The 26,449-nt window shown below is 45.6% G+C and overlaps 1 protein-coding gene across 5 annotated transcripts in view; it reads right to left on the bottom strand.

Moving 5' to 3' along the window:
• LOC115641072 (cystine/glutamate transporter-like) overlaps positions 1 to 26,449 on the bottom strand; it is a 45,733-nt gene that overhangs the window by 5,074 nt on the left and 14,210 nt on the right. For 2 of the 5 annotated variants that reach the window (XM_030544186.1, XM_030544196.1), the window contains 8 exons: positions 22,307 to 22,406; positions 22,149 to 22,193; positions 21,832 to 21,955; positions 21,194 to 21,297; positions 20,564 to 20,660; positions 19,603 to 19,752; positions 15,990 to 16,164; positions 13,147 to 14,758 (listed from right to left, as the gene is read on the bottom strand). In XM_030544186.1, coding sequence (XP_030400046.1) covers positions 14,694 to 14,758; positions 15,990 to 16,164; positions 19,603 to 19,752; positions 20,564 to 20,660; positions 21,194 to 21,297; positions 21,832 to 21,955; positions 22,149 to 22,193; positions 22,307 to 22,406 — 860 coding nt within the window. In that variant the 3' untranslated portion in view covers positions 13,147 to 14,693. Of the gene's footprint in view, positions 1 to 13,146; positions 14,759 to 15,989; positions 16,165 to 19,602; positions 19,753 to 20,563; positions 20,661 to 21,193; positions 21,298 to 21,831; positions 21,956 to 22,148; positions 22,194 to 22,306; positions 22,407 to 26,449 lie in introns of those variants that run through there. The other 3 variants (XR_003998012.1, XR_003998013.1, XM_030544192.1) reach the window with 3 other exon arrangements.

Genomic DNA, 26,449 nt, shown 5'->3' with positions numbered 1-26,449 from the left:
CAGATACAAACAGGTAACACCATGGTCCAAACAATCATTGTATGATGTATGTAGGTGTGTGTCCAAGGAGTTATGGGCTAGAAATAGGAGCTTAAAATGTGTTTGGCAAGAAATGTATAAGCCCAGTCTGCCCTAGGCAGAGGAATGTACATTTGCTTGTATGACCTGCCTGGTCATCAGGCACAGACAATGAAGGCACATTTACATGCAAGATGAACAAAGCCATCAGGACAGCAAGTGGGGAAAGATGACCACAATCTCCACAGAGTGTGGAGACTGCCGCGTCTCCATCCTCCAAGATTCAAAGAAACTGAGCACTTTGGACGCCATACAGGATCCTGGCCAGAAAGGCTGCTCAGCGGTTGCTGGAAAAGAGAGTCACAACTTTTCAGAACAACAGACTCCAGCAGAGGTGAAAGTAAGCTGGTACGGCATACTGGTAAAAAGTGTCCACCGGTACCGGCCCCTACAGCTGACTTTAAAGTGCTGCCGTGGCAAAGGACCCTGCTTAAAGTGCTGCCACTTTAACATCATTGCCCCTTTTGCCACCCCCCTGCTGCCGATGGGGGCGAGGCCAGAAGGAGCAGCTGCCCCAAGGCCAGCGATTTAAAAGGTCCCAGGGCTCTGGCCGCTGCTGCCGCTACTGCTACCCGGAAGGACCAGGCAGCTTGGAAGGACTGGCTGCAGGGACACTGACACCCCCACCCCCGCCCCTTCCACCTGAGGCCCTGCCTTGTCCAGGGGCCAGAGCCGGCCCCTGTACCAGTAAATCTTTGGTGTTACTTTCACCGCTGGACTCTAGCTTGTTAAATCAGGTTTTAATCTTGTTTTTGTTTGCGTGTAATCCTTTGTATCTTTAATCCCTTTACTTGATATCACTTGAATCCATGCCTTTTTGACTAATAAACTTCCTTTATTTTTAATATAAACTAACAGTGCACAGTGATTGAAATAAGAGTGCTTGTTAAACCGCAGTTAAATTAATGAGCTACATAAGAACATAAGAACGGCCGTACCGGGTCAGACCAAAGGTCCATCAAGCCCAGTATCAGAGGGTAGCCGTGTTAGTTTGGATCTGTAAAAGCAGCAAAGAATCCTGTGGCACCTTATAGACTAACAGACGTTTTGGAGCATGAGCTTTCGTGGGTGAATACCCACTTCCTCAGATGCATGTAATGGAAATATCCAGGGGCAGGTATATATATGTGTGCTAGCAAGCAAGCTAGAGATAACGAGGTCAGTTCAATCAGGGAGGATGAGGCCCTGTTCTAGCAGTTGAGGTGTGAAAACCAAGAGAGGAGAAACTGGTTCTGTAATTGGCAAGCCATTCACAGTCTTTGTTCAATCCTGAGCTGATGGTGTCAAATTTGCAGATGAACTGAAGCTCAGCAGTTTCTCTTTGAAGTCTGGTCCTGAAGTTTTTTTGCTGCAGGATGGCCACCTTAAGGTCTGCTATAGTGTGGCCAGGGAGGTTGAAGTGCTCTCCTACAGGTTTTTGTATATTGCCATTCCTAATGTCTGATTTGTGTCCATTTATCCTTTTCCGTAGAGACTGTCCAGTTTGGCCGATGTACGTAGCAGAGGGGCATTGCTGGCATATGATGGCGTATATTACATTGGTGGATGTGCAGGTGAATGAACCAGTGATGGTGTGGCTGATCTGGTTAGGTCCTGTGATGGTGTCGCTGGTGTAGATATGTGGGCAGAGTTGGCATCGAGGTTTGTTGCATGGATTGGTTCCTGAGCTAGAGTTATTATGGTGTGGTGTGCAGTTACTGGTGAGAATATGTTTCAGGTTGGCAGGTTGTCTGTGGGCAAGGATTGGCCTGCCACCCAAGGCCTGTGAAAGTGTGGGATCATTGTCCAGGATGGGTTGTAGATCCTTGATGATGCGTTGGAGGGGTTTTAGCTGGGGGCTGTATGTGATGGCCAGTGGAGTCCTGTTGGTTTCTCTCTTGGGTTTGTCTTGCAGTAGGAGGCTTCTGGGTACACGTCTGGCTCTGTTGATCTGTTTCTTTATTTCCTCATGCGGGTATTGTAGTTTTGAGAATGCTTGGTGGAGATTTTGTAGGTGTTGGTCTCTGTCTGAGGGGTTAGAGCAGATGCGGTTGTACCTCAGTGCTTGGCTGTAGACAATGGATCGTGTGATGTGCCCGGGATGGAAGCTGGAGGCATGAAGGTAGGCATAGCGGTCGGTGGGTTTTCGATATAGGGTGGTGTTAATGTGACCATCACTTATTTGCACCGTGGTGTCAAGAAAGTGGACCTCCCGTGTAGATTGGTCCAGGCTGAGGTTGATGGTGGGGTGGAAGCTGTTGAAATCATGGTGGAATTTTTCCAGAGTCTCCTTCCCATGGGTCCAGATGATGAAGATGTCATCAATGTAGCGTAGATAGAGAAGGGGTGTGAGTGGACGAGAGCTGAGGAAGCGTTGTTCCAGGTCGGCCATGAAGATATTGGCATATTGTGGGGCCATGCGGGTGCCCATAGCAGTGCCACTGATCTGGAGATATATATTGTCATCAAATTTGAAATAGTTGTGTGTAAGTATAAAGGCACAGAGCTCAGCAGCCAGTTGTGCTGTGGCATCATCAGGGATGGTGTTCCTGACAGCTTGTATTCCATCTGTGTGTGGGATGTTTGTGTAGAGAGCCTCTACATCCATGGTGGCTAGGATGGTGTTTTCTGGGAGGTCACCAATGCATTGTAGTTTCCTCAGGAAATCAGTGGTGTCGCGGAGATAGCTGGGAGTGCTGGTGGCATAGGGTCTGAGTAGAGAGTCCATATATCCAGACAGTCCTTCAGTGAGAGTGCCAATGCCCGAGATGATGGGGCGTCCAGGATTTCCGGGTTTGTGGATCTTGGGTAGTAGATAGAATAACCCTGGTCGGGGCTCTAGGGGTATGTTGATTTCTTCTGGTGTTAGTGTAGGGAGTGTCCTGAGTAGATGCTGTAGTTTCTTAGTGTATTCCTCAGTGGGATCTGAGGGAAGTGGCCTGTTTCTCCTCTCTTGGTTTTAACACCTCAACTGCTAGAACAGGGCCTCATCCTCCCTGATTGAACTGACCTCGTTATCTCTAGCTTGCTTGCTAGCACACATATATATACCTGCCCCTGGATATTTCCATTACATGCATCTGAGGAAGTGGGTATTCACCCACGAGAGCTGAGGAAGCGTTGTTCCAGGTCGGCCATGAAGATATTGGCATATTGTGGGGCCATGCGGGTGCCCATAGCAGTGCCACTGATCTGGAGATATATATTGTCATCAAATTTGAAATAGTTGTGTGTAAGTATAAAGGCACAGAGCTCAGCAGCCAGTTGTGCTGTGGCATCATCAGGGATGGTGTTCCTGACAGCTTGTATTCCATCTGTGTGTGGGATGTTTGTGTAGAGAGCCTCTACATCCATGGTGGCTAGGATGGTGTTTTCTGGGAGGTCACCAATGCATTGTAGTTTCCTCAGGAAATCAGTGGTGTCGCGGAGATAGCTGGGAGTGCTGGTGGCATAGGGTCTGAGTAGAGAGTCCATATATCCAGATAGTCCTTCAGTGAGAGTGCCAATGCCCGAGATGATGGGACGTCCAGGATTTCCGGGTTTGTGGATCTTGGGTAGTAGATAGAATAACCCTGGTCGGGGCTCTAGGGGTATGTTGATTTCTTCTGGTGTTAGTGTAGGGAGTGTCCTGAGTAGATGCTGTAGTTTCTTAGTGTATTCCTCAGTGGGATCTGAGGGAAGTGGCCTGTTTCTCCTCTCTTGGTTTTCACACCTCAACTGCTAGAACAGGGCCTCATCCTCCCTGATTGAACTGACCTCGTTATCTCTAGCTTGCTTGCTAGCACACATATATATACCTGCCCCTGGATATTTCCATTACATGCATCTGAGGAAGTGGGTATTCACCCACGAAAGCTCATGCTCCAAAACGTCTGTTAGTCTATAAGGTGCCACAGGATTCTTTGCTGCTTTTACAGATCCAGACTAACACGGCTACCCTCTGATACTTGACACCATGCAAGGCACTGCATTTAGCCGTATGGAATGGAAATCCATCAACCTCATGAAGAAACTTGCACAAATACAGACAGATATCATCTTCCCTTCCAAATGCAAACGGATGGACATCATACCAAATGGACTAAAGGTAAAAAATCCACTGCTATCTACATACTACACGGACCACAGTGAGAGATTATGTCATACTCTATCAAAAAAACTGAGGAACCACCTGATCAGCATCCTATACAGCAAACAGGAAAACATCAAAAAAGAGCTCTCCAACCTGGAGACTCTCATTAATAACCAAACTTCTATACAAACGGACTTCACTAGAATAAGACAGGAGATCTACATTACTCACTTCACCTCTCTTCAAAGGAAAAAGGACTGTAAGCTGTCTAAACTCCTACCTGCCACATGGGGCCACAACAGTGGTACCCCTAACCCACCCAGCAATATCGTCAATCTATCCAACTACACACTCAGCCCAGAAGAAAAGTCTGTCCTATCTCGGGGACTCTCTTTCTGCCCTGCCACCCCCACCAACATGATACAGTTCTGTGGCGATCTGGAAGCCTACTTTCGCCGTCTCCGACTCAAAGAATACTTCCAGGACAACACTGAACAGTGCACTGATACACGGGTGCCCTCCCACCAACAGCACAAGAAAAAGAACTCCACATGGACTCCTCCTGAGGGTCGAAATGACAGCCTGGACCTATACATTGAATGCTTCCGCCAGCGTGCACAGGCAGAAATCGTGGAACAACAACATCGCTTGCCTCACAACCTAAGCCGTGCAGAACGCAATGCCATCCACAGCCTCAGAAACCACCCTGACATTATCATCAAAGAGGCTGATAAAGGAGGTGCCGTTGTCATCATGAACAGGTCTGACTATCAAAAGGAGGCAGCCAGACAACTCTCCAATACCAAATTCTACAGGCCACTTCCCTCAGATCCCACTGAGGAATACACTAAGAAACTACAGCATCTACTCAGGACACTCCCTACACTAACACCAGAAGAAATCAACATACCCCTAGAGCCCCGACCAGGGTTATTCTATCTACTACCCAAGATCCACAAACCTGGAAATCCTGGACGCCCCATCATCTCGGGCATTGGCACTCTCACTGAAGGACTGTCTGGATATATGGACTCTCTACTCAGACCCTATGCCACCAGCACTCCCAGCTATCTCCGCGACACCACTGATTTCCTGAGGAAACTACAATGCATTGGTGACCTCCCAGAAAACACCATCCTAGCCACCATGGATGTAGAGGCTCTCTACACAAACATCCCACACACAGATGGAATACAAGCTGTCAGGAACACCATCCCTGATGATGCCACAGCACAACTGGCTGCTGAGCTCTGTGCCTTTATACTTACACACAACTATTTCAAATTTGATGACAATATATATCTCCAGATCAGTGGCACTGCTATGGGCACCCGCATGGCCCCACAATATGCCAATATCTTCATGGCCGACCTGGAACAACGCTTCCTCAGCTCTCGTCCACTCACACCCCTTCTCTATCTACGCTACATTGATGACATCTTCATCATCTGGACCCATGGGAAGGAGACTCTGGAAAAATTCCACCATGATTTCAACAGCTTCCACCCCACCATCAACCTCAGCCTGGACCAATCTACACGGGAGGTCCACTTTCTTGACACCACGGTGCAAATAAGTGATGGTCACATTAACACCACCCTATATCGAAAACCCACCGACCGCTATGCCTACCTTCATGCCTCCAGCTTCCATCCCGGGCACATCAAACGATCCATTGTCTACAGCCAAGCACTGAGGTACAACCGCATCTGCTCTAACCCCTCAGACAGAGACCAACACCTACAAAATCTCCACCAAGCATTCTCAAAACTACAATACCCGCATGAGGAAATAAAGAAACAGATCAACAGAGCCAGACGTGTACCCAGAAGCCTCCTACTGCAAGACAAACCCAAGAGAGAAACCAACAGGACTCCACTGGCCATCACATACAGCCCCCAGCTAAAACCCCTCCAACGCATCATCAAGGATCTACAACCCATCCTGGACAATGATCCCACACTTTCACAGGCCTTGGGTGGCAGGCCAATCCTTGCCCACAGACAACCTGCCAACCTGAAACATATTCTCACCAGTAACTGCACACCACACCATAATAACTCTAGCTCAGGAACCAATCCATGCAACAAACCTCGATGCCAACTCTGCCCACATATCTACACCAGCGACACCATCACAGGACCTAACCAGATCAGCCACACCATCACTGGTTCATTCACCTGCACATCCACCAATGTAATATACGCCATCATATGCCAGCAATGCCCCTCTGCTATGTACATCGGCCAAACTGGACAGTCTCTACGGAAAAGGATAAATGGACACAAATCAGACATTAGGAATGGCAATATACAAAAACCTGTAGGAGAGCACTTCAACCTCCCTGGCCACACTATAGCAGACCTTAAGGTGGCCATCCTGCAGCAAAAAAACTTCAGGACCAGACTTCAAAGAGAAACTGCTGAGCTTCAGTTCATCTGCAAATTTGACACCATCAGCTCAGGATTGAACAAAGACTGTGAATGGCTTGCCAATTACAGAACCAGTTTCTCCTCTCTTGGTTTTCACACCTCAACTGCTAGAACAGGGCCTCATCCTCCCTGATTGAACTGACCTCGTTATCTCTAGCTTGCTTGCTAGCACACATATATATACCTGCCCCTGGATATTTCCATTACATGCATCTAGCCCAGTATCCTGTCTACCGACAGTGGCCAATGCCAGGTGCCCCAGAGGGAGTGAAGCTAACAGGTAATGATCAAGTGATCTCTCTCCTGCCATCCATCTCCATCCTCTGACAAACAGAGGCTAGGGACACCATTCCCTACCCATCCTGGGTAATAGCCGTTTATGGACTTAACCACCATGAATTTATCCAGTTCTCTTTTAAACGCTGTTATAGTCCCAGCCTTCACAACCTCCTCAGGTAAGGAGTTCCACAAGTTGACTGTACGCTGCAACCCCCTAATCATTTTAGTTGCCCTTTTCTAAACCTTTTCTAATGCCAATATATCTTTTCTGAGATGAGGAGACCACATCTGTACACAGTATTTGAGATGTGGGCGTACCATGGATTTATATAAGGGCAATAATATATTCTCAGTCTTATTCTCTATCCCATTTTTAATGATTCCTGCTGTTTAGTATCTCTTTAAAGGGGCAGCAAACTTCTGTGAGTAACCAGGACAGGGCTGGACACTGCAGGGCTGATGGTGTGGGGGAAATTCAGGACTGGGGGATGTTGGGGCTCACTCTGCAGAAAGTCACTGGGCAGTGGAAGCCAGGGTGTGACTTATATGCTTGTCTGCTGGCTGTTGGTGTCAGAGCTTTGAGTCATAGCAGCATAGCATTTAAGACATCCAGAGCTTCAGGGCAGGTGGTAATGCAGTCCTTCCTACGTTGGCTTGAAGCCCAAAGCATCACAATTACCTCCCAGAGTGCTACTGTCCTAACTTACAAAACCATCTGCTGTGGTGGCAGGATAATTGTGACACCGAGCCCCCTGTCTTCACATCCTACGCACTATTGCAATAATCTTGTACAAACTAAGCCTTGTGAGGTATTATTTAATAACTAATACCTCACTGAGCATTAATATTCTTGCATGATGTGTGTACACAATGGGTATTAAGAGTTATGGACATATGCTGGAATTATAACTAAAGCGTGTTGAAACCAGGCATGGTAAGTCTGCACTATACAATGGAACGTATCTTCCCCAACTGGGAGTTACCTGCAAAGTACTTTAAAAGGCAGAGAATATATTTACAAACCACATAAACAGACCCACCGAGCTAGCGAAGGGTGGAGGCAAATTTCACACTAACAAACAGAAGATGACAGCATAGAATCTACACCCAGCAGGAGAGAGAAGCTTGGTCTGGGTTTTACTTTTCAAAGCATACACTGCAAAGGTTTACTGGTCTATAAAGACTGGGGTGGGGGGGTTGATTCTCAAGTGATAAGCAATTGAAGCCACTGATTGTATAAAATTTACTGTATTATAAAAGTGTATAGAATATGGTCTTTTCTGAAACCTAACGATGCTAGTAATTAATATAATGATTAATTTTATGCATTAACACTACATAAGGAATTATGGCTACTCGTTAATATTAGGCCATATGCTCTATGGCAGGGGTCTCAAAGTCCCGGCCCATGGGCCAGCTGCAGCCCAAGAGCCTCCCCACTGCAGCCCGCAGAGGAGAGATGCTTTCAGCCACGCTGCCGGCAATGTCTACTGCAGGCACAGCCCCCCACAGCTTCCATTGGCTGGGGAAGAAGTACAGAGATACCATCACTAGTTGCCGGGCAGAGTCAGCCATGGAGGCAGCGTCACGTTTTTCCACCATGACCATAAAGTCGCATGACAGTTTTATTATTTCTAAGAAATTCAAAATAAAAAATACAATATAAACATTTTCTTTTCTGAACACCATCTTCAGTCACATTATTGGCCCATTGGGAGGATTTGAGGACTGGCCCTGGCCCTAAAGTAAATTGAGTTTGAGATCCCTGTTCAACGGCCAAACAGGGAACAACAGGCTCCCTCCCAGACAAGAGAGAAGGCAGCTATACCTGTCTCTTATGTAAATTAAGCATGGTTGAATCAAAACAATGGAAGCCCTGTTTACATACAAGGGGATGGGAAGCCCACAAGAAGGGAAGAACAGCATGTCATCTTGCTGCTTCTTGAAGCAAAGTCATTGAACTATGGAAGTCATAGCCAGGAAGAGAAGCCATCTTTGGTATCCATCACTAGACAGACATAAGAGAACAGAGCTTTTGCAAGCTGAGAATGATGGATTCTTCAACTGAGGGCGGGGATTGAAATCTCTGGGATCTGAATATAGGTGAGAAACCTGCTTAGGCAGAGATCTTTCACCTAGGAAGACAAGGGAAACCAGGTCCTTGTGCTTTTGTGGAAGATCTTGAGAGAAACCATCTCGAACAATACCTTTATCTTTCTAGATTAAGTTTTAGATGCATGTTTTCACATTTATTTGCTTGTAACCTTTTCCAACATTATTCCTTTTACTTGGCATCACTTCACTTGTGGCCTATTGTTAATTAGTTTGTTTAATTTTAACTATAAACCAACTCAGTGCAGTGTTAAAATGAAAGCATCTATTAACCCCCCGTTACGTTAATAAGCTGGAGCATTTGGGGCTTTTCAAGAAGAAACAGAGTCAAGACAAGAGGGGATATGGGGGGTCACAGCCCCACCTCCCCCTATTTCTGTCAGAGTTTGCCAGGCTGCTCAGTCACTGAGTGTAGCTGGAACTCCTCCCAGCACTGCTGCTACTGGAGCTGGCACGCTGCGCCCTGCAGGGAGAAGCAGGAACAACAGCTGAGAGCTGCAGGGAGGGACCGCTGCTTTCTGAGAGGGGAGACTGAGGGGAAGGGGGGCCTGCCTTTGTGGGGGGGGGGGTGGATGTTACTCGAGCTGTTCTGGAGGCAGCTGAACCTTTAAATTGTGTCCCCGCACTATCAGCAGGTCTGGGTCATCTGAGAACAAGTGAACCTTATTATTTCTCTGAACTGTCAAGGAGATGCACACAATACTGGGAAAATTCAGCACGGGGAGTGTGTTGCAGTCACTTTCTGGTTGTGACCAAGGCTGGTGGCAGCCAGAATGGGGCTGTACGACAGGCTGCTGGGGTCAGAGCTGCTGAACCAGCGCTGTCTAGCACACAGACACATAGGGTGTGACCTGCTTGCCTGAAGGCTGGTTGTGAGCAGCCCAGGTTGGAAGCTACAGCAGCAAAGCATTGTGAGACGCCCAAGGTTATAGAGCAGGCAGTGACCAACCCCTCAGTGGTCTAGATTTCACCCCCCAACCACCGCCACCTACCCCAAACTGAACTCTGTAACAGTATTTCAGTTCCCACACTCATTCCATTGTTGGTTTCTCTGCTAAAACTGGCTAAAAGGAGACCAACTCTCATGGAAATGTTTGTGATCTGGGCACTATATGCTAAAATCTGCATTGAAACCACCAATTGATTTTTAGGCTGTAGAAAGGTCATCAGATGGTATTGATTTGGTGATAGTACAGGCCTGGGTTGTGTTCACGGCAGCAACTTAGTAGAGGAGAAAGAATCGGCAGATTGTCATTGAGTTGTCTTCTACCACTAGTGTGACCAGACAACAGATGTGAAAAATCAGGACAAGGGGTGGGGGGTAATAGGACCCTATATAAGAAAAAGACTCAAAAATTGGGACTGTTCCTATAAAATTGGGACATCTGGTCACCCTATCTACCACCCCCAAATTTTACGATAAATGCTGACCCTATGAGTTACCTGGGCAAATATAGCTCATTCTAGGAAAATGTTTCCCCCTCTTGTGACTGAGCTATATAAAAGGTCAATGAGTCTTCTTCAGCTTGAGGACTTCAGGTTAGTAGAGATCCATGTTTTTAGTGGTAAAAGTCCCAAGTACAAACCACACCAACAGTTCAGTTATACATACCCACTCAGATACAAATAGGTTTTTCGCAATTAAGTTTGACTGAATTGACTGAAATAAAATTTGTTGTAAGTAAGCTGTTCAGACCAAACCAGTAACCACTGAGGTTTATTCAGCCCTAGTCTGACTTTCTGGGAATGTTAGTTTGTGTTATGAATGCATCTTGTGAGCACAGTTTGATAAAGCCAATATAAGGATCAAGTAAACTAGTTTACAAGGCATGTCAGCGTACAGACTTTTCTAGTTCATCTCCGTCTAACCTTTTCCAGTAACTCATGACCTTTCCCATAGAACTGCTCAATCACTTCCTTGTTTCCCAAACTCTAGCTTTTTATTTAATCCATGAGCTATGAAGTGTCAGATGCTGCAATGTTATTGTAGGTGAGTTGGTGCCAGGATATGAGAGAGACATGGTGAATGAGATAATATCTTTTATTGGACCAATTTCTGTTGGTGAGAGAGACAAGCTTTCGAGCCACACAGAGCTCTTCTTCAGGTGACAGGTCTGGGAAATCTACTCAGAGTGCCACAGCTAAATACAAGATAGGACAGATTGTTTAGCATAAGTAGTTAACACACGTTTCAAGGGACAAATCAAGGTGAAATGGCCAGTTAACACCCCTCTAGTCATAGGGAGGAAACGGGGGGGGGGGGAGAAGCAACTGGGAATTGGAGGAGGTTGTTAGTGGGTTACAGATTGTTGTAATAAGCTATAAATCCAATGTCCTTATTAAAACCATGATTTTTAGTGTCTAGCAAAGTTACGAATTTAAGCTCCCGGGCTCATGTTTTGAAAGTGTTGTGCAGGCTGCATTTGCGGCTGAGGACGGATAGGTCAGACATAGAGTGGTCACATTTAGTGCCCTGGATGAGGTACACCATACGTGTAGGACCAATAGATCTTGAAAGGTGCGTTGTGGGGGTGTTGATCATTGTAGCAGTGGAGTTATATTTGTAGATTTTGCATCCTTTGTTTGGGCAGGGTCTGGTGCTGCTTTGAGTTGGTGTGTCCTGGTCTATGGGGAAACCTGTGAGGAAGAGCTCTGTGGAAGCTTGAAAGCTTCTCTCTCACCCACAGAATTTGGTCCAATAAAAGATAGAAACACAAAGCTGGTGAGGTAATAAGATGCTGCAGCTTCATTTTCAAAAAGTGAAGCTATTGGCAAAAGATTCTCCTGAACTGAGACCAAGAGCAACAGTTAGATGCCAGGTCTCAATTCTAGCAATTTCTGACTCGATGGAAAAAATTTTTCATTCCTTGCCAGGAACAGCCCAACTCACTTTCTAAAACAAGCAAGTGGCCACAAATTGAAATCACTGAGCTCATCCAATACTGGTGTTAATTTTCTGTTGAACATTAAGTGATTTGATGCTTTTAATCAAAACAGAAGCCTCCATCCTGCCATAAGATTGATGGTGGTAGACCCTTGCACCTATGGATTTCTAGCGTCAAAAGTGCACATAGACTGCAACAGTTTTAAAATTTCCGGTGTATAAAACAGCTGCTTGAACTATTTTCTTTTGTAATGCAGCAGGTAAGGACTGATAACCTGCCTCATATGTTGTAGGAGAATTTCTGGAGCACTATCAGACTGTTAGCCATTGAATTGAAATGGGGTTTTCCTTTATTTAGCAACTAATTTATCATCGGTAAATGATGTTCCATAAGAAGAAACTTGACTTAAACACACAAGATGTGCCTATTTCACACACTCATTCATTTTTCCCTATAATGGAGAAAAGGTTTTATTTCATTCACTTAGGGATTCCTCTGTATTGGGGAGGTGGAACTGCTCTGTAGTAGTTTAGGAGTGTTGACCTGGTTACTGGGATAGTTACTGTATGAATGTTGGTTTAATTTAATAGCAGACTGTTGGAAAAACAGGCAGGAAGCAGAGCAATGGCTTAAAAGCCACCATCTACCAACACTTACAGGACAATACAAGAGTCATTCACTCTGAAGTTCTACCTCTGCCCCCATCCTGAAATCAGCAGACCTTCTTCATCAAGGAGGAGTCCAAATCTGTGTACACAAGAGAAGACCTGACTGGATTTAAAAAGAGACTCCCTCCATGGAGAGAGAGTTAATGAGAACCAGATTCAGACTGACACCCAGATGTCAGAGGTTAAGGGACACTGGGAAAGTGAGGCCTGCATAGGGTCCCTACCAAAGGATGGCAGGACTCTAAGTAAAATAGACATGCAGATAGACCTTTTGTTATTTTAAAATCCTCTCTGATGTCATGCTGTCTTCATACTGTAATACTTTGGTTTAAGAAAGCTGCCTGGTCACAAGCTCCTGAAGGGAAGACCCACAGGTACTGACCCCAGTCAATACACAGGGTGCTGTAGCCCAGGGTACATTCTAAGAGTGGTAGAATCACGCTGTTCCGCTCCAGGAGAGAGAAAGGTGTGAGGCCTGATACCGAAGGGATGCACTCAGAGACCAGATGGGTCAGAGGTGCAGCTAACCCTGCAACTGAGATAGTCTGTTCCAGTTCCACTTTAGCATGAAAACAGACAGACCTCAACAAAAGGAATGACTCTCAATCACATTTGAAAACTTTATTTAAAAAAGTCTTGATAGTACATTGAATAGGGTTTTGATTGATTATATTACAATTCTGTAAATGCTACTTTGGTTTTGATCTAAATATTTAGAGGCTTAACATGAAGTACTTAAAATCTTCACGTTCTGGCCTTCCCCTCTTCAGAGAGCTAGATGGACAATTCCTGATATACTGATTCTCATCTTTTAAAATTTGAGTCACACTTTTAAAAGTTGTTGTAAATAACTGATTACTGTGGCACCTGGACAGAATTTTGCAACATCAATATTACACTGTAAACCAAAAATATTAACTTAACAGAAACTTTGTTCAAATGAGCCTTTAGGTCCTGATTCACCAAAGCATCTGAGCATATGCTAACAATTAAAGCACATGCTTCAGTGCTCTACTGAATCAAGACTTTAATATCTGTGCATTCTTATTGCATTGAAGGATTGTTTGTTAAAATCCCTGCTCTCAACTCACCGACAACTTCTGGTTGAGATTCCTTTAAGATGCAGTTATATCCTGAAAGTGACGATATAAAAATTGCACCTTCTTATTCAGACCTGCTCCCTATGTGAATTCAGGGTCATGGGTGCTGGCTTTAGTGACAAGAGATTCTAGTATTTACTCCTCTTAGGCGCATTGGCTGTGAGGAACTCCAAGAAAGTGAGGTGTGTTCTAGTTTAACTCATGCATCATCTACAGGAATTGTTAACTAAACCTTTGCAGAGCCAAATTCTACTATGCTACTTGATTATACCTGTGCAACCTCACTTCTGTGGGGCTGCACAGATGTGAGGTCAGAATTTAGCCTGGAGAATCTTTACTACTAATGATGCTTAAGGAGGAGAAAAAAGGTCAACTTTCAGATTTTGGGCAGGGCTGGTACATCAAAAAATGAATAGGTTTTGTTCTTGTAAACCAAGCAAATTTGATTGGGAAATCACTGAGACATAGCAAGGCATTTTTGAGTCATTTTTCAAAGTAGAGCTGAACTCTAAGTCCCAAAGATCATTTTGTCCAATGGAAGGAGAATGGGAGTTCACCTACCACTCTGCTTCTCTTAAGTAGTTCTCTTATTGATTTTCCCGCTCTCCGATTTTACCTTAAAAGCATTTGACCATCCTCAGCACATCATTTCAGATCTCCATAACCTTCTATCTGAAAGCTGAACTTGTTTTCCATAGCTGTCAATTTAAATGATATTTGGATTGTGAAAGAGGCACTCTTCTTCACCTTGTCTTTTCTCAAGGTCTAGGAAGTCAAAAATCTTGTGCGTCACTGAGAGATGAACCAACCTACAAAATTTGAATCCTGATTTTGAACACATCCAAAAGTCAGCTGGTCAGATGTGAAGTTTGGGTTTAGAAAGATAGAAGCAGATGCAAAATCCAGATCATCAAAGCTTGGAGGTGTTTGGATCTAAGTTATTTGTTCTGGACATCTCTAGTTGCACCGCAGTCACTGCAAAAGTAAGAGTGCCTCCTGGTCTCTTAGCAGACCAAAAGGATCAGAAATGGGACTAGTGGCTTTCATTGGACAAGTCACTATGTGTCTTCTCCAATAAGATGTGGTCTTCAATAAGTCCTGATTTCCTGTCTGACTACTTCCAGCAGCACCTGAAGTTTGACTGTAAGATAATCTGCCACAAGAAAAAAGGGAGAGAGGAATGCTTAATTTGGTTTTTGAACTATGTTAAAACTGGTATTTGGGTTGAGTAGTTTGTGTGGAGAAACAATTTATTTCAATACAATTGAAACTATGTCTAATACAGCCCATTCTTTAGCAAAAGGTATCTCTGCTACCTTTCCTTCTGTGTCTTCTTAGACATTTTCAATGGTTGTTGACAGTACAGAACCCAGGGGCAATTTACTAATGCACCAAGTCTAAAGAAGTCAGGGTGCAGGATAAAACACAGATGTGATCAATGCTTTATCTGAGAGACAAACATTGTATTAAAAGTGGCAGAGCTACCCCTGAAACTTTGTGCTTGATACCACATGGGGAAATCCTCTCAAAATATATCTTATTTGTATTCCAGATCCATTGTCTGTACATACTTCCTAAGATTTTTCTAAAGACAGGATAAAACTTTTGGTGTTCCATGACCAACATGTATATTTTGCCTGTTTACAAGTATATCCGGGGAACTAGAGAAAACAAATACAGTGTTTCCCTTCTCTTCCTATCAATGCTTTCCCCAGGCTTTCAGCAGAAATCAGTATGTACAGCATCATTGGCATCTACCAAATTCGCAGGTGTGAAAATCACATCACGGATCGTGAAATCTCGTCTCCCCTATGAAATCTGGTCTCTGCCCACCCAGCTGTGAAGGCAGAGGAGAAAGTTGTGGCTGCTGCCCTGGTGCCCAACTCTGAAGGCAGTGCCACCCGCCAGCCACAGCAGAGAAGTGAGGGTGGCAATACCATCACCCCCCCAATAGGCGTGCGATCCCCTTTTGGGTCCAGGCCCCTAGTCTGAGAAACACTGCAGAGAAACGACACCATTTTCATGGGTTGGTCATGGCATAAATTGCAACACATCCAAGAAATTTGCTATTTATGCCATGGCCAACCCATGAAAATGGTGTGATTTCTCTGTGAGTTAAGTAGACCCCTTATCACAATACATTTTTATTAGAGACGGGGCCAAATTGCAACCCGAGAACCAAACCCCTGAAATTTGGTGACATTCAGATCTGGAGCCAATCACTGCAGCTTGGGTCATCCTCTTAATTTTAATTTCTATAGTTCCTTGTATTAAACCCAGACTTAGAATACACAGCCTCTCATAGGTGGTAATTTATGAATCCTGAGTAGAACCTAATGCTACATTATGTTTAAGGTTATCCCTTTTAACAAATTTATACTCACAGAATGTGGTACGGCAACAGTCAGGTATGGGCCTGCTGATCATCAAGAAGTAGACTGGAAAACCACTCAAAACCATGGCACAGCCAATGCTGACATACACTGGGTCTGAGCAGAAAGACATTCCCACTGCAAAGAGGCAGATGACGGTGAATGAGAGAGGAATGAAGAGGGGAACCTGGGGAAAAGAGCACAGACCTTTCTAATCATATATGACCATTGTAATTTGTCTTAATTTGTCCAAACACATTATGTGTTAGCTTGTACCCAAATATTTATCAATAGGTAGATTCCTGTGTCCAGAAGACAAGAAAGCTGGCCAGTTCAATCTTTCTGTACAGTCTGTCTCCAACAAGTGGGATGCATGATCTCTTTGATATTGTCAAATTTGCCATCTACTACATTACAGTAACACCACCAGCGCATACTCTCACCTCTCTTGAGGCATAGAAGCAGTCATTAGTGACTATCTCAGGAGTCGCCATATATAAAATTTAACACCTTATGCAGCCAGGAATTTAGCAGAAGGTAGAAATCAACCATGCCCCAAGCTTCTTTCTGAGTTTATTACGGACTGGTCTTAGCTCTCATCTGTTGCTCATGATTTTCCACCGGCAGTATCATGTGCTACCATGAGTAGCGTGTGCCCTTTCAAATAAATGATTTTCAATATGCTTATATAGCGGTGTAATTCATTTTCAGCAGTCTCTAGTTTGCCTCAAGGAAGGCCAAATAAGCTTGAGAGACTGTTTCATGCTAACAGCACCATACTTCAGTGTACAGTTTAGAGTAGCTACCACCGTAACTTAACTCTCTGGGAAGCCAAATGACCTGGGCTGTTTAAAGTTCAGGATAAATTAGCAGACCCTAATAGAACTACAAAGTGATTTTTTTGGACTGTGGATCCAATCTCACTCAGTTTCCATACAATCCAATTGAAAAAATGTGATCCTAATCTCTGGAGAAATCTGAGAGTTCACCTAAAAATAAAAATCTCCCTTCAAGCTCTTTTAGACTCTAGTCTTTTGTAGTCAAAGGTGATCTGCTGTTCATGCCATGACTGCTATAAATTAACAAACAACCCACAGACTAGTTCGGTTCTCTTTCCTAGTCTGTGTTCCTCAGGGTCAGCACACTTTAGCACAGATAGCAGTTAGTTAACTAAGTAATGAAAAAAGCCAAAGTAATCACCTAGGAAGAAATTAAACAACTGGTTGGGAGTTAGTAAAAGAAACTAACTAGCCTCCTGCATCTTCCATATGTTCTGAACCCCTAGTAATGGAGACCATGGTAGCCAAACCAACTCGGGATTCAAATTGCAGTTCAAGGATCTCATTCCCATGCAACTACCAATAGTACTGCTCCTCTGATCAGGGGTGGATGAAGCTTCTTGCTTTTGTTAGTTTTCTATTATTATTAAGCATAAAATATTACAGAAAAAATCAGCAATCATAATAACTATACAAATAAATGGAACAGTATCAACTGTAAGGATTTTCCTCTATGGCCACTAGAGAGCAGCATCTGTACGTATCATACTTAAACTGGTCTTTCCTCTTAGAAAGGCAGTTCCTCAGGCAGAAGAACTGTTATCTGTTCTATTCAATTTATCTCTTTTCAAACTCTCAGAAGTGGCTTAAAGCCCAAATTTAGACCCAATAGAATGAGGTAAAAAGCTTGGGAGGGGGGAAATCAGTATGTTGCTGATTTCTTTGTTAAACGCTCATACTTTATCAAATGATTCTAGTTCAAGAAAATATATTTTAAAAGGTGGTTCTGGGTGAATTTGTGGGTGCAGCCAGCATGCTGTCTGGGAAAGTTGAGGGTGTCTTTTAATACATTCCTTTAGCAGGGACTTGGAGTGGGGTGGCAGGCTGGGATGAAAAGAAAATTCTGGTTGGGGGTGCAGGCTCCGAGGTGGAGCTGGAAATGAGTTCAGGGTGCAGGAGGGAGTTCTCGACTGGTGGATGGGGTCGGGGGTGAAGGCTCTGGCTGGGGATGAGGCGTTTGGGGGGTAGGATGGGGCTCTAGGCTGGGACCGAGGGGTTCGGAGGTGGGGGGAATCAGGACTGGGGCAGCGTTTGGGGGCATGGGAGTGTGCTGGCTCCAGCTGAGGATGCAGGTTCTGGGGTGGGGCTGAGGGGTTTGGAGTACAGGAGGGTGCTCCACGCTGGGGTTAAGGGATTTGGAGGGCAGGCGGGAGTTCAGGGCTGGGGCAGGGGTTTGGGGCACAGGGGAGGCTCAGAGGTGCAGGCTCTGGGTGGCGCTTACCTCGAGCGGCTCCTGGAAGTAGTGACATATCCCATCTCCGGCTCCTATGCAGAGGCATGGCCAGGCAGTTCTGCGCACTGCCTGTCTGCAGGCACTGCCCCTGCAGCTTCCATTGGCTGCAGTTCCCGGCTAATGTGAGCTTCGGGGCCAGAGCTTAGGGCAGGGGCAGTGTGCAGAGCAGAGTTCCCTGGCTGCCCCTAAACGTAGGAGCTGGAGAAGGGCCATGTCGCTGCTTCCAGGAGCCACAGGGAGCGGCTCCTGACCCCACTCGCAGGTGGAGCACCAGAGCAGGGAAAGCCCCAGACCCTGCTTCCCAGCAGGAGTTCAAGGGCTGGATTAAAATGGCTGGTGGGCCAGATTCACCCTGTCGGCCAGTTTGCCCATCCCAATCTAGATAAAACCTCATCCATGCACTTAGAGCTCAGGAAACTGTCCATCCATGACACTCAACCTGGGGCTGGGGGGTAGACCTGACAAGAATGGCATGGGGCAGAGAAGAGAAGCATTGTGGGAGCCAGGAAAACTGCATAATCCAGAATCCACTTTGATTCCCCATTGCAAACATGATGCAGCAGGGAAAATGGTAGGCAAGTTGAAACCTACCTTCCCTTCCTGCTCCTAAGGTGGTCCCTAATATAGCTGGAAATAGGAAATGCTCGCACATACAGGACTATGGGCTCAGGATGCAGCCCAAACTTTGTTGCTCTCATCTGCCAGAGTATGTCTCTCCTGACCCCAAAGAGACGGACGATGCACCTGAGTTGAATGGGCTAGATCAAAATTTCGCCTTCTGTAAGCTGCTGTTGGTTGATTGCTGTGCATTTCTTACTCCTCTAAAGCCTGTATTAGTGGTGGCTGTACTTGAGAAAACTTACAGCACAATATTGGAGGTGGGATGGAAAAGCTGTTGGAGGACTACTCTGGGGAGAGGAAACTAGGGGCTGGGATAGAGGGGTCTTGCGGGGAGAAGATCTGGGAACAAACTAAGCTCAGGAGGAAGCTTTAGCTGAGGCTTGTGCTTTGTTGCAGCAAACCCCACTACCCTTCTTGTGTGCGTATCAGAAAGTGGGGTGGGGGCTGTCTAGTCTTATCAGGTCTCCTGACTCCCAGTCTGACCCCATACCCACTGGACTATACTACCTTCTTAATTAAACCTGACTGTTCACACCTGGGTAGAACACTGCTTTACTGAAGGCAGACAAAAGGTCCCATATACCGGGTTACCTCTCCTAAGTCTAAATGGAACTGAGGCAATGTGCTGCATGTTCTAGCTCTCAGTGAATGATGCAGAGAGAAGCCAGTTATAAAAACGATGGGCCTGGCTTTGAAACCAGTTATGTGTTACCTTGAATGGCCTGGGCAGCTCCGGGTGACGGTAACGATGGATGATGAGCCCCAGTGTGGCTAATCCTATGAAGAGCCATCGGGAAAAGCTGAAGAAATTCAGGAGGTGATAGATGTCTCCAACGCACACCATGGCGGTAACCAGTGGCAACTGGGGGTTGTAGAAATGAAACACATTCATTAAATCCTCATCCCAGCCTTTAGCAATTTAAACATGGCTGGGTCAGAAACTCACGTTTACAGTCAGCTGCAGTAAGATAAAGCTGGCACTCTCTGGTTAGGGACCGATTTTAATGCTGAGCTGAGACCACTATATTCTCTTTATATGAGGTTTCAGGTGAGAAAGCATGGTAGGTAAAAGGCTGCATTTTTAAATATAGGAGTTTTCACTGCTTCAATCAAAGAAGACACTGCTGGTGTTAGAAGGTACCTAACCATGGCCAGGCAAAATTGGTGAAACATTTTGCACAAAAATTCATTCCATGTGATTTCACTCCATCCCCGAAATGTCAGTGTTTGTAACATCTGAAGGACTCAATTATCGACAAAGAAAGCAGACAAAGCCTGGAAGAGACATTTTTGTGGGATATTTCTGAGAAATTGTTGTGGAAGGTGGAGGCAGCAACAACCCTCTTAGTTTAAGCCACACGTTAAATGGATTTTAAACTCAGGACAAGGAGCCAGGAAGTCTTGAGTTCAAATCCCACTTCTGTCACTAAGCAACTTTGATAATACTTTGCAATATGCAGTCAATGTAAACTTGTTTGCAGGTGTCAATGAATATCCACAGAAACCTGTCTGCAGTGTTCTCTCCTTTTTACTCTTTAGAGACCTGAGAGTAACTTGATTCTCTTTAAAATCTCACACACCTATCCAGACTCTGCATAGTGACATGTAAAATAAGAAGCCAATCAGAACTGCAGGACAGTAGAAATTCCCATTGTAAAATCGGATCTCCTCACCATTAACATGACGGCTGGAAGGGGAGTGTGCCTTCGGATGTGGATCATGGAGAAGAGAGGAGGCCATTGACCCTCCCTTGAAGCCACAAATAGGGTCCTGAGGGAAGACATGGAGCAGTACAAGAACCTGAGTTCAAGTCTCCTGCATCTGCACTAGAGAACTGAATCACTGGTAGTTGAATGAGTGACATAAAGCCAGCATAAGTACCGACAATACAGGCTGTCCACACTAACCATGCTCATTAGGGTGCAGTTTTGCCCCAAGTCCACACTTGTACTTGACTACATCCTTGTAGCTGCACCATCCTCTGCTAATCTATCCCACAGTTCCTGGCACAGCTTCCTGAAACAGTAGTTTGTGGGAGATTTTGAAAAACAAAGTCAAACTCCCTTTATTCTCTGGGAACTTCCCATAAGTCCCCAAGAAGTGGCCCCGTTTCCAAGTTCATTTCTCATGTTAGAGGCCAGGATGTTCTGGCACTGCCTTGGAGAACCAGCAATTCCCAGGATTGCTTGTGTGTCAACTAGCTGATGAGTGATATCTACTTGTGAGTTGTCAACAGATTTGGTGCCAGTGTTCTCCTCCTATTTATACTACGAATCAGTTAGCAAGATTTAAAAGAATCTGACCTTGAAAATGTAAAGATCCCCCCATTCATGGTTCCAAAGCAGGACAGGGCAACCAGGATGGGAATCACGGAGACAAGTCTTTGGAAAGCTTTTTGTGCAAAACTCTGGAGGAAAGACACGCTTCAGTTCAGAAACAACCTAGTAATCCCTGAATGGCATCAGAATTAATGGAAAGAGCTGGATGGCCTTCCATTGAAAGGCTTAAAAACAGAACTCCACTTACTCTCCCAAGTCTGTATTACCTATTCCTCTTCCCCCACTGCCATCTTGTCTCTATTTCTTATTCCATCTCCTCAGGCAAAGCTAAGAGATGTTCATAGACTCATAGACTTTAGGGTCAGAAGGGACCAACATGATCATCTAGTCTGACCTCCTGCACAAAGCAGGCCACAGAACCCTACCCATCCTCTTCTATAACAAACCCCTAACCTATGTCTGAGTTATTGAAGTCTTCAAATTGTGGTTTGAAGACCTCAAGCTGTTATTGCTTGGTGATACTCTTGAAAAGTGACAAAGCTGAAGGCCTTTCCGCTATAAAATCCATTATTATTGTCCATATCCTAGAAGCCTCCCCATCCCCACCCACTTAATGTAAATTGATCCCTCCAAAGAAAACTAATAATGGGCTTACAACTCACCACAGCCACAGCCTGGGAAGCCAGCACATCCTCTGCTGTCAAGACTGTATAATAGGAAACGTTGGTGAGCATGTACCCCACAATTACAGCGACCACAGACACTATCACAGCCAGTGGGTTATTTCTACAAAAGCAGGAGAGAGACAAAGCGCTAATGAACAAAGCTGTTGGGTTTTTTTTTAACTCACAGATCACTACTACCATGCCAGGCACTTAGAAGAACTAGCACTTATTTCTCTTTCCATTTAAAAGGCAGCTTATTTTGAAATAATGCTGTCTCCAGTGGCTGATCTTAAAGGCCCCTCTCCTATTCTTACCGTTCAGGTCGGACCAGTTCTTCTCGCACAAAGCTAGTTTGAAACCTGCAGAGCGAAAGAAGACAGGTTATGGCAGAGTTTAAATGATGGCTCAGGAGAAGCACCGTAGACTTAGGACTAGATGCTGCCATTCGTTAAAGGACCCTGACTGCACATACCAGCCTGAATACGCAAACATCCCAGCATAAAAAGCCAAGGGCAGCTTGTCCAAAGCCAGCGATTGACTACTGAAAGCATCCTGGAAATTTTCAGTGTGGCCTAAAAAAGAAAAGGAGAGAAACGCAGGGTTAGAGAGTACTGGAGACAGAGACTTCCCCTCTAGTGTTGCAAAAAAACATTTGCAGAAGAGGTTCAATTTCTCTCTATTTCTCATACAACCCCAGGATTTGTGGATGCAGGAGCTTCAATTATTTATAATGAATTTCAGATTTGTTTTGTTACTTTAATTCACAGAGCTCAGTTGCCTTGTTAGTGCACAATACAAGCTCTGCTGTAGAAGAGATTTTTGAAAGGGGAGTGATAGTGATTGGTTCCCTCTCTCTCACACAGTCTGCTCTGGAGAAAGCAGATCATAGAGCTGAGGAGGCCAAACATGGCCTGAGAGAGTCTGTACTTGTAGAAAACCTCTTTCTAGACCTGAAATGAACTCCCTGACCCCCAGCTCTGGATGTGTGCTCTACTTCGAGGTTTCGCAGCCAGCTAACGCTGCTCAAACTGTGCTACCCTGGCTCCTCAGCACAAGCACCGACCCCAGCCTCATGATGAGAACCACAAAACGAAGAGCTCTAGGAGGTAGCACAAAGAGTGGAGTTAGTGGTCCTTTGGAGCAACTTCATGAAAGCACACTTCCCTGCCTACACTGCCCTGCTCTCTCTCCACTGACTGCTGGAGAGGGAAGAAAAATTGAAGAGATGGTTGAGATGGACAGAAACAAAGGTGGTTTGGATGGGGATCCCATTTTATTAGGTGATTGAGAAAACAAAGCTCGTGGAATCAAAAGAAAGCTGAGGTTGAAGAAAACTAAGCAGCCTAGATATTAAAGAGCCTAGAAAGAAGGGACAGTGTTCTTTAAAACACCTAAGAAATGGTAACTACAATAGAAGGACAAAAAGAAAGGCAAGAAGGAAAGGAAGAGAGAAGATAGGACAAAATTCTCTGCTGGGATCAATTGAAAGGTGAGGGGTACAATGGAGAAAGCTGCCTATGTTTGGGGGAGGTTATGTATCTTCTAACATATTTGCTGATTAATAAATACATAATAAAACGATTTATTGCAGGGGTGGCCAACCTGTGGCTCCGGAGTCACATACGGCTCTTTAGAAGTTAATATGCAGCTCCTTGTATAGGCACCGACACTGGGGTTGGAGCTACAGTTGCCAACTTTTCAATGCTAACTGTTTAACCCCTGCCTCTGCCACAGGCCCTGCTCCCACTTCACTCCTTCCCCCAAGGCCCTGCCTGTCCCTCCCCCTTCCCCAAGCCTGCTGTGCCCTTGCTCTTCTCCTCACCCCCTAGAGCTTCCTGCATGAGGCACAGGGAGGGAGGGGATGCGCTGATTGGCAGGGCAGCTGGCAGGCAGGGTCGGGGAGCTGATGAGGGGGCGGCTGATGTATTATTCTCTCTCTTTGGCCATGTACATTAGCAAATTCTGGCTCCTTCTCAGGCACAGGTTGGCCACCCCTGATTTATTGTTTGTGATGATTTACAATCCCTATATAGTTACATTAAGTACAACCTGTAATTCTGAGGTCTCTGACCACACTTCTCAGACATCACTAGCGTGACTCCTTCTACCACAGGGGTGGTGCCAGGCATCCAGAGTGTCATTTGAGGGCATGCTGAGCAATAAATTGCTGAGGATTTTCTGGGTTCAGGTCAGAAGCACAGCCGGCCTGATTGGCTTTTTGCATGTCCCATGAAGCTAGTTCCAGATGACATCCAGAAATATGAACGTTCACCCCAATCCCCTTATTCTCTCAGTGGAAGATATAAAATGAGGACACAAGATTTATTATCCCAACTTTATACACTATGGAGGACTGGTCTACAAAGGAAAGGTATACCAATATAAGCTAAGGTGTGAATTTAAACCAATATAGTTTTATATATAACCAGTGTAACTCCCAATGTGCCCACTATTGTTCTGATATGAGTGCCCTTTTTCAGTTTAGCTTATGTGCTTTGGAAGGGGTTTAAGCTAAACAAAACAAAAAAAATGACACACATTTCAGAATATGAGCATCTACACTGGGAGCTATACCAGTGTAACTATATCTGTTAAACTAAGGGTATGTCTACACTAGGGGATTATTCCAATTTTACAGAAACCGATTTTTGGAAACAGATTGTATAAAGTCGAGTGCACGCAGCCACACTATCCCATAGTTCCCACAGTCTCCCCCACCCATTGGAATTCTGGGTTGAGATCCCAATGCGTGATGGGGCCAAAAATTTGTCCCGGGTGTTTATGGGTAACTCAATCCTCCCTCCGTGAAAGCAATGGCAGACAATCATTTCACGCCATTTTCCCTGGATTGCCTGAGTAGACGCCATAGCACAGCAACCATGGAGCCCGTTCAGCCAGTTTTCACTGTCACTGTATGTCTACTGGATGTTGCTAACAGACACTATGGGTATGGCTACACTTGCAGCTGTATAGCGCTGCTGCGGGAGCGCTCCCATGGCAGCACTTTGAAGTGCAAGTGTGGTCGCAGCGCCAGCGCTGGAAGAGAGCTCTCCCAGCGCTGCACGTACTCCACCTCCCCATGGGGATTAACGTGCAGCGCTGGGAGCCGCGTTTCCAGCGCTGGGGCAGTGTTTACATTGGCGCTTTACAGCTCTGTAACTTGCTGTGCTCAGGGGGGTGTTTTTTCACACCCCTGAGCGAGAAAGTTGCAGCTCTGTAAAGCGCCATAGTAGCCAAGGCCAGTACTGCAGCGCTACACAGCAGCATCCCCTTGCCTTTGCAAGTTAGCAAAGATGGTTACCAGTCATACTGTACCATCTGCTGCTTTGCAAGTTGACAGTGATGGTTACCAGTTATACTGTACCATCTGCTGCTGTCATGGGTGCTCCTGGCTGGCCTCGGTGAGGTTGGCTGGGGGCGCAGGGGCAAAAATGAGAATGACTCCCCAGGGCATTCCCTTCTTTATGTTTTGTCTGATGAAGAGTCGGTCCTGCCTAGACTATCAGGCAAGCTTACTAAAGAACCAGAGAGGCAAATGACTGTTCTGGGTCAGAGCCCCAGACATCCCGCAGAAATGATGAGCTGCATGCCATTCTAGGGGTGCACCTGCAACAACGTCACCCATTGCTTTCCTCCTCCCCAACCCCTCCTGGGCTACCGTGGCAGTGTCCCCCCATTTGTGTGATGAAGTAATAAAGAATGCATAAATAAGAAACAACACTGACTTTATTGCCTCTGCAAGCAGAGATCAAAGTGGGGAGAGGAGGGCAGCCTCCAGCTGCCATGATATTCCAGGCAGGAGTGAATCTCCATTAGACAAAACTTAAAGAAGAGAATGACCTGGGAGTCATTCCCATTTTTGCCCAGGCCCCCCCGGCCGACCTCACCAAGGCCAGCCAGGAGCACTCACAGGATAACAATGACGGATATCAGTCATACTGCACCGTCTGCTGTCCGGAAGGGAAGGGAAGGGAAGGGAAGGGAAGGGAAGGGAAGGGAAGGGGATGCTGCTCTGTAGCGCTGCAGCACCGCGTCTGCCAGCAGCATCCAGTGGACATACGGTGACATTGAAAAAAGGCGAGAAAGGATTTTTTTCCCTTTGTGGGGGTGTGGGGGATGACGATATATACCCTGAACCACCCGTGACAATATTTTTGACCCTTCAGGCTTTGCAAGCTCAGCCAAGAATTCAAATGGTTTTCGGAGAGTGCGGGAACTGTGGGATAGCTACAGTCGTCAGTCGCCCCTCCCTCTGTGAGCGTCCATTTGATTCTTTGGCTTTCTGAGAGCCTTGTCTCAGCTCCTTAAGTTTCACACCGCACTGTGTTGAGTCCCTGTCATAGCCCTGGGGATTTTTTCAAATGTTTTGGCATTTCATCTATTGGAAGGAAGTTCTGATAGAACAGATTCATCTCCCCATACAGTGATCAGATTCAGTATCTCCCATACGGTCCATTGTGGAGCTCTTTTTTGATTCTGGGACTGCATGGTCACCTGTGCTGATCAGCTCTCCATGCTGGGCAAATAGGAAATGAAATTCAAAAGTTTGCGGGGCTTTTCCTGTCTACCTGGCCAGTGCATCCGAGTTCAGATTGCTGTCCAGAGCGGACACAAT

The sequence above is a fragment of the Gopherus evgoodei genome, chromosome 1 (genome assembly GCF_007399415.2).
Source record: "Gopherus evgoodei ecotype Sinaloan lineage chromosome 1, rGopEvg1_v1.p, whole genome shotgun sequence".
Lineage (NCBI taxonomy): Eukaryota > Metazoa > Chordata > Testudines > Testudinidae > Gopherus > Gopherus evgoodei.
The sequence above is the reverse complement of the archived record's forward strand: the minus strand, read 5'-3'. Positions and strand labels throughout refer to the sequence as shown.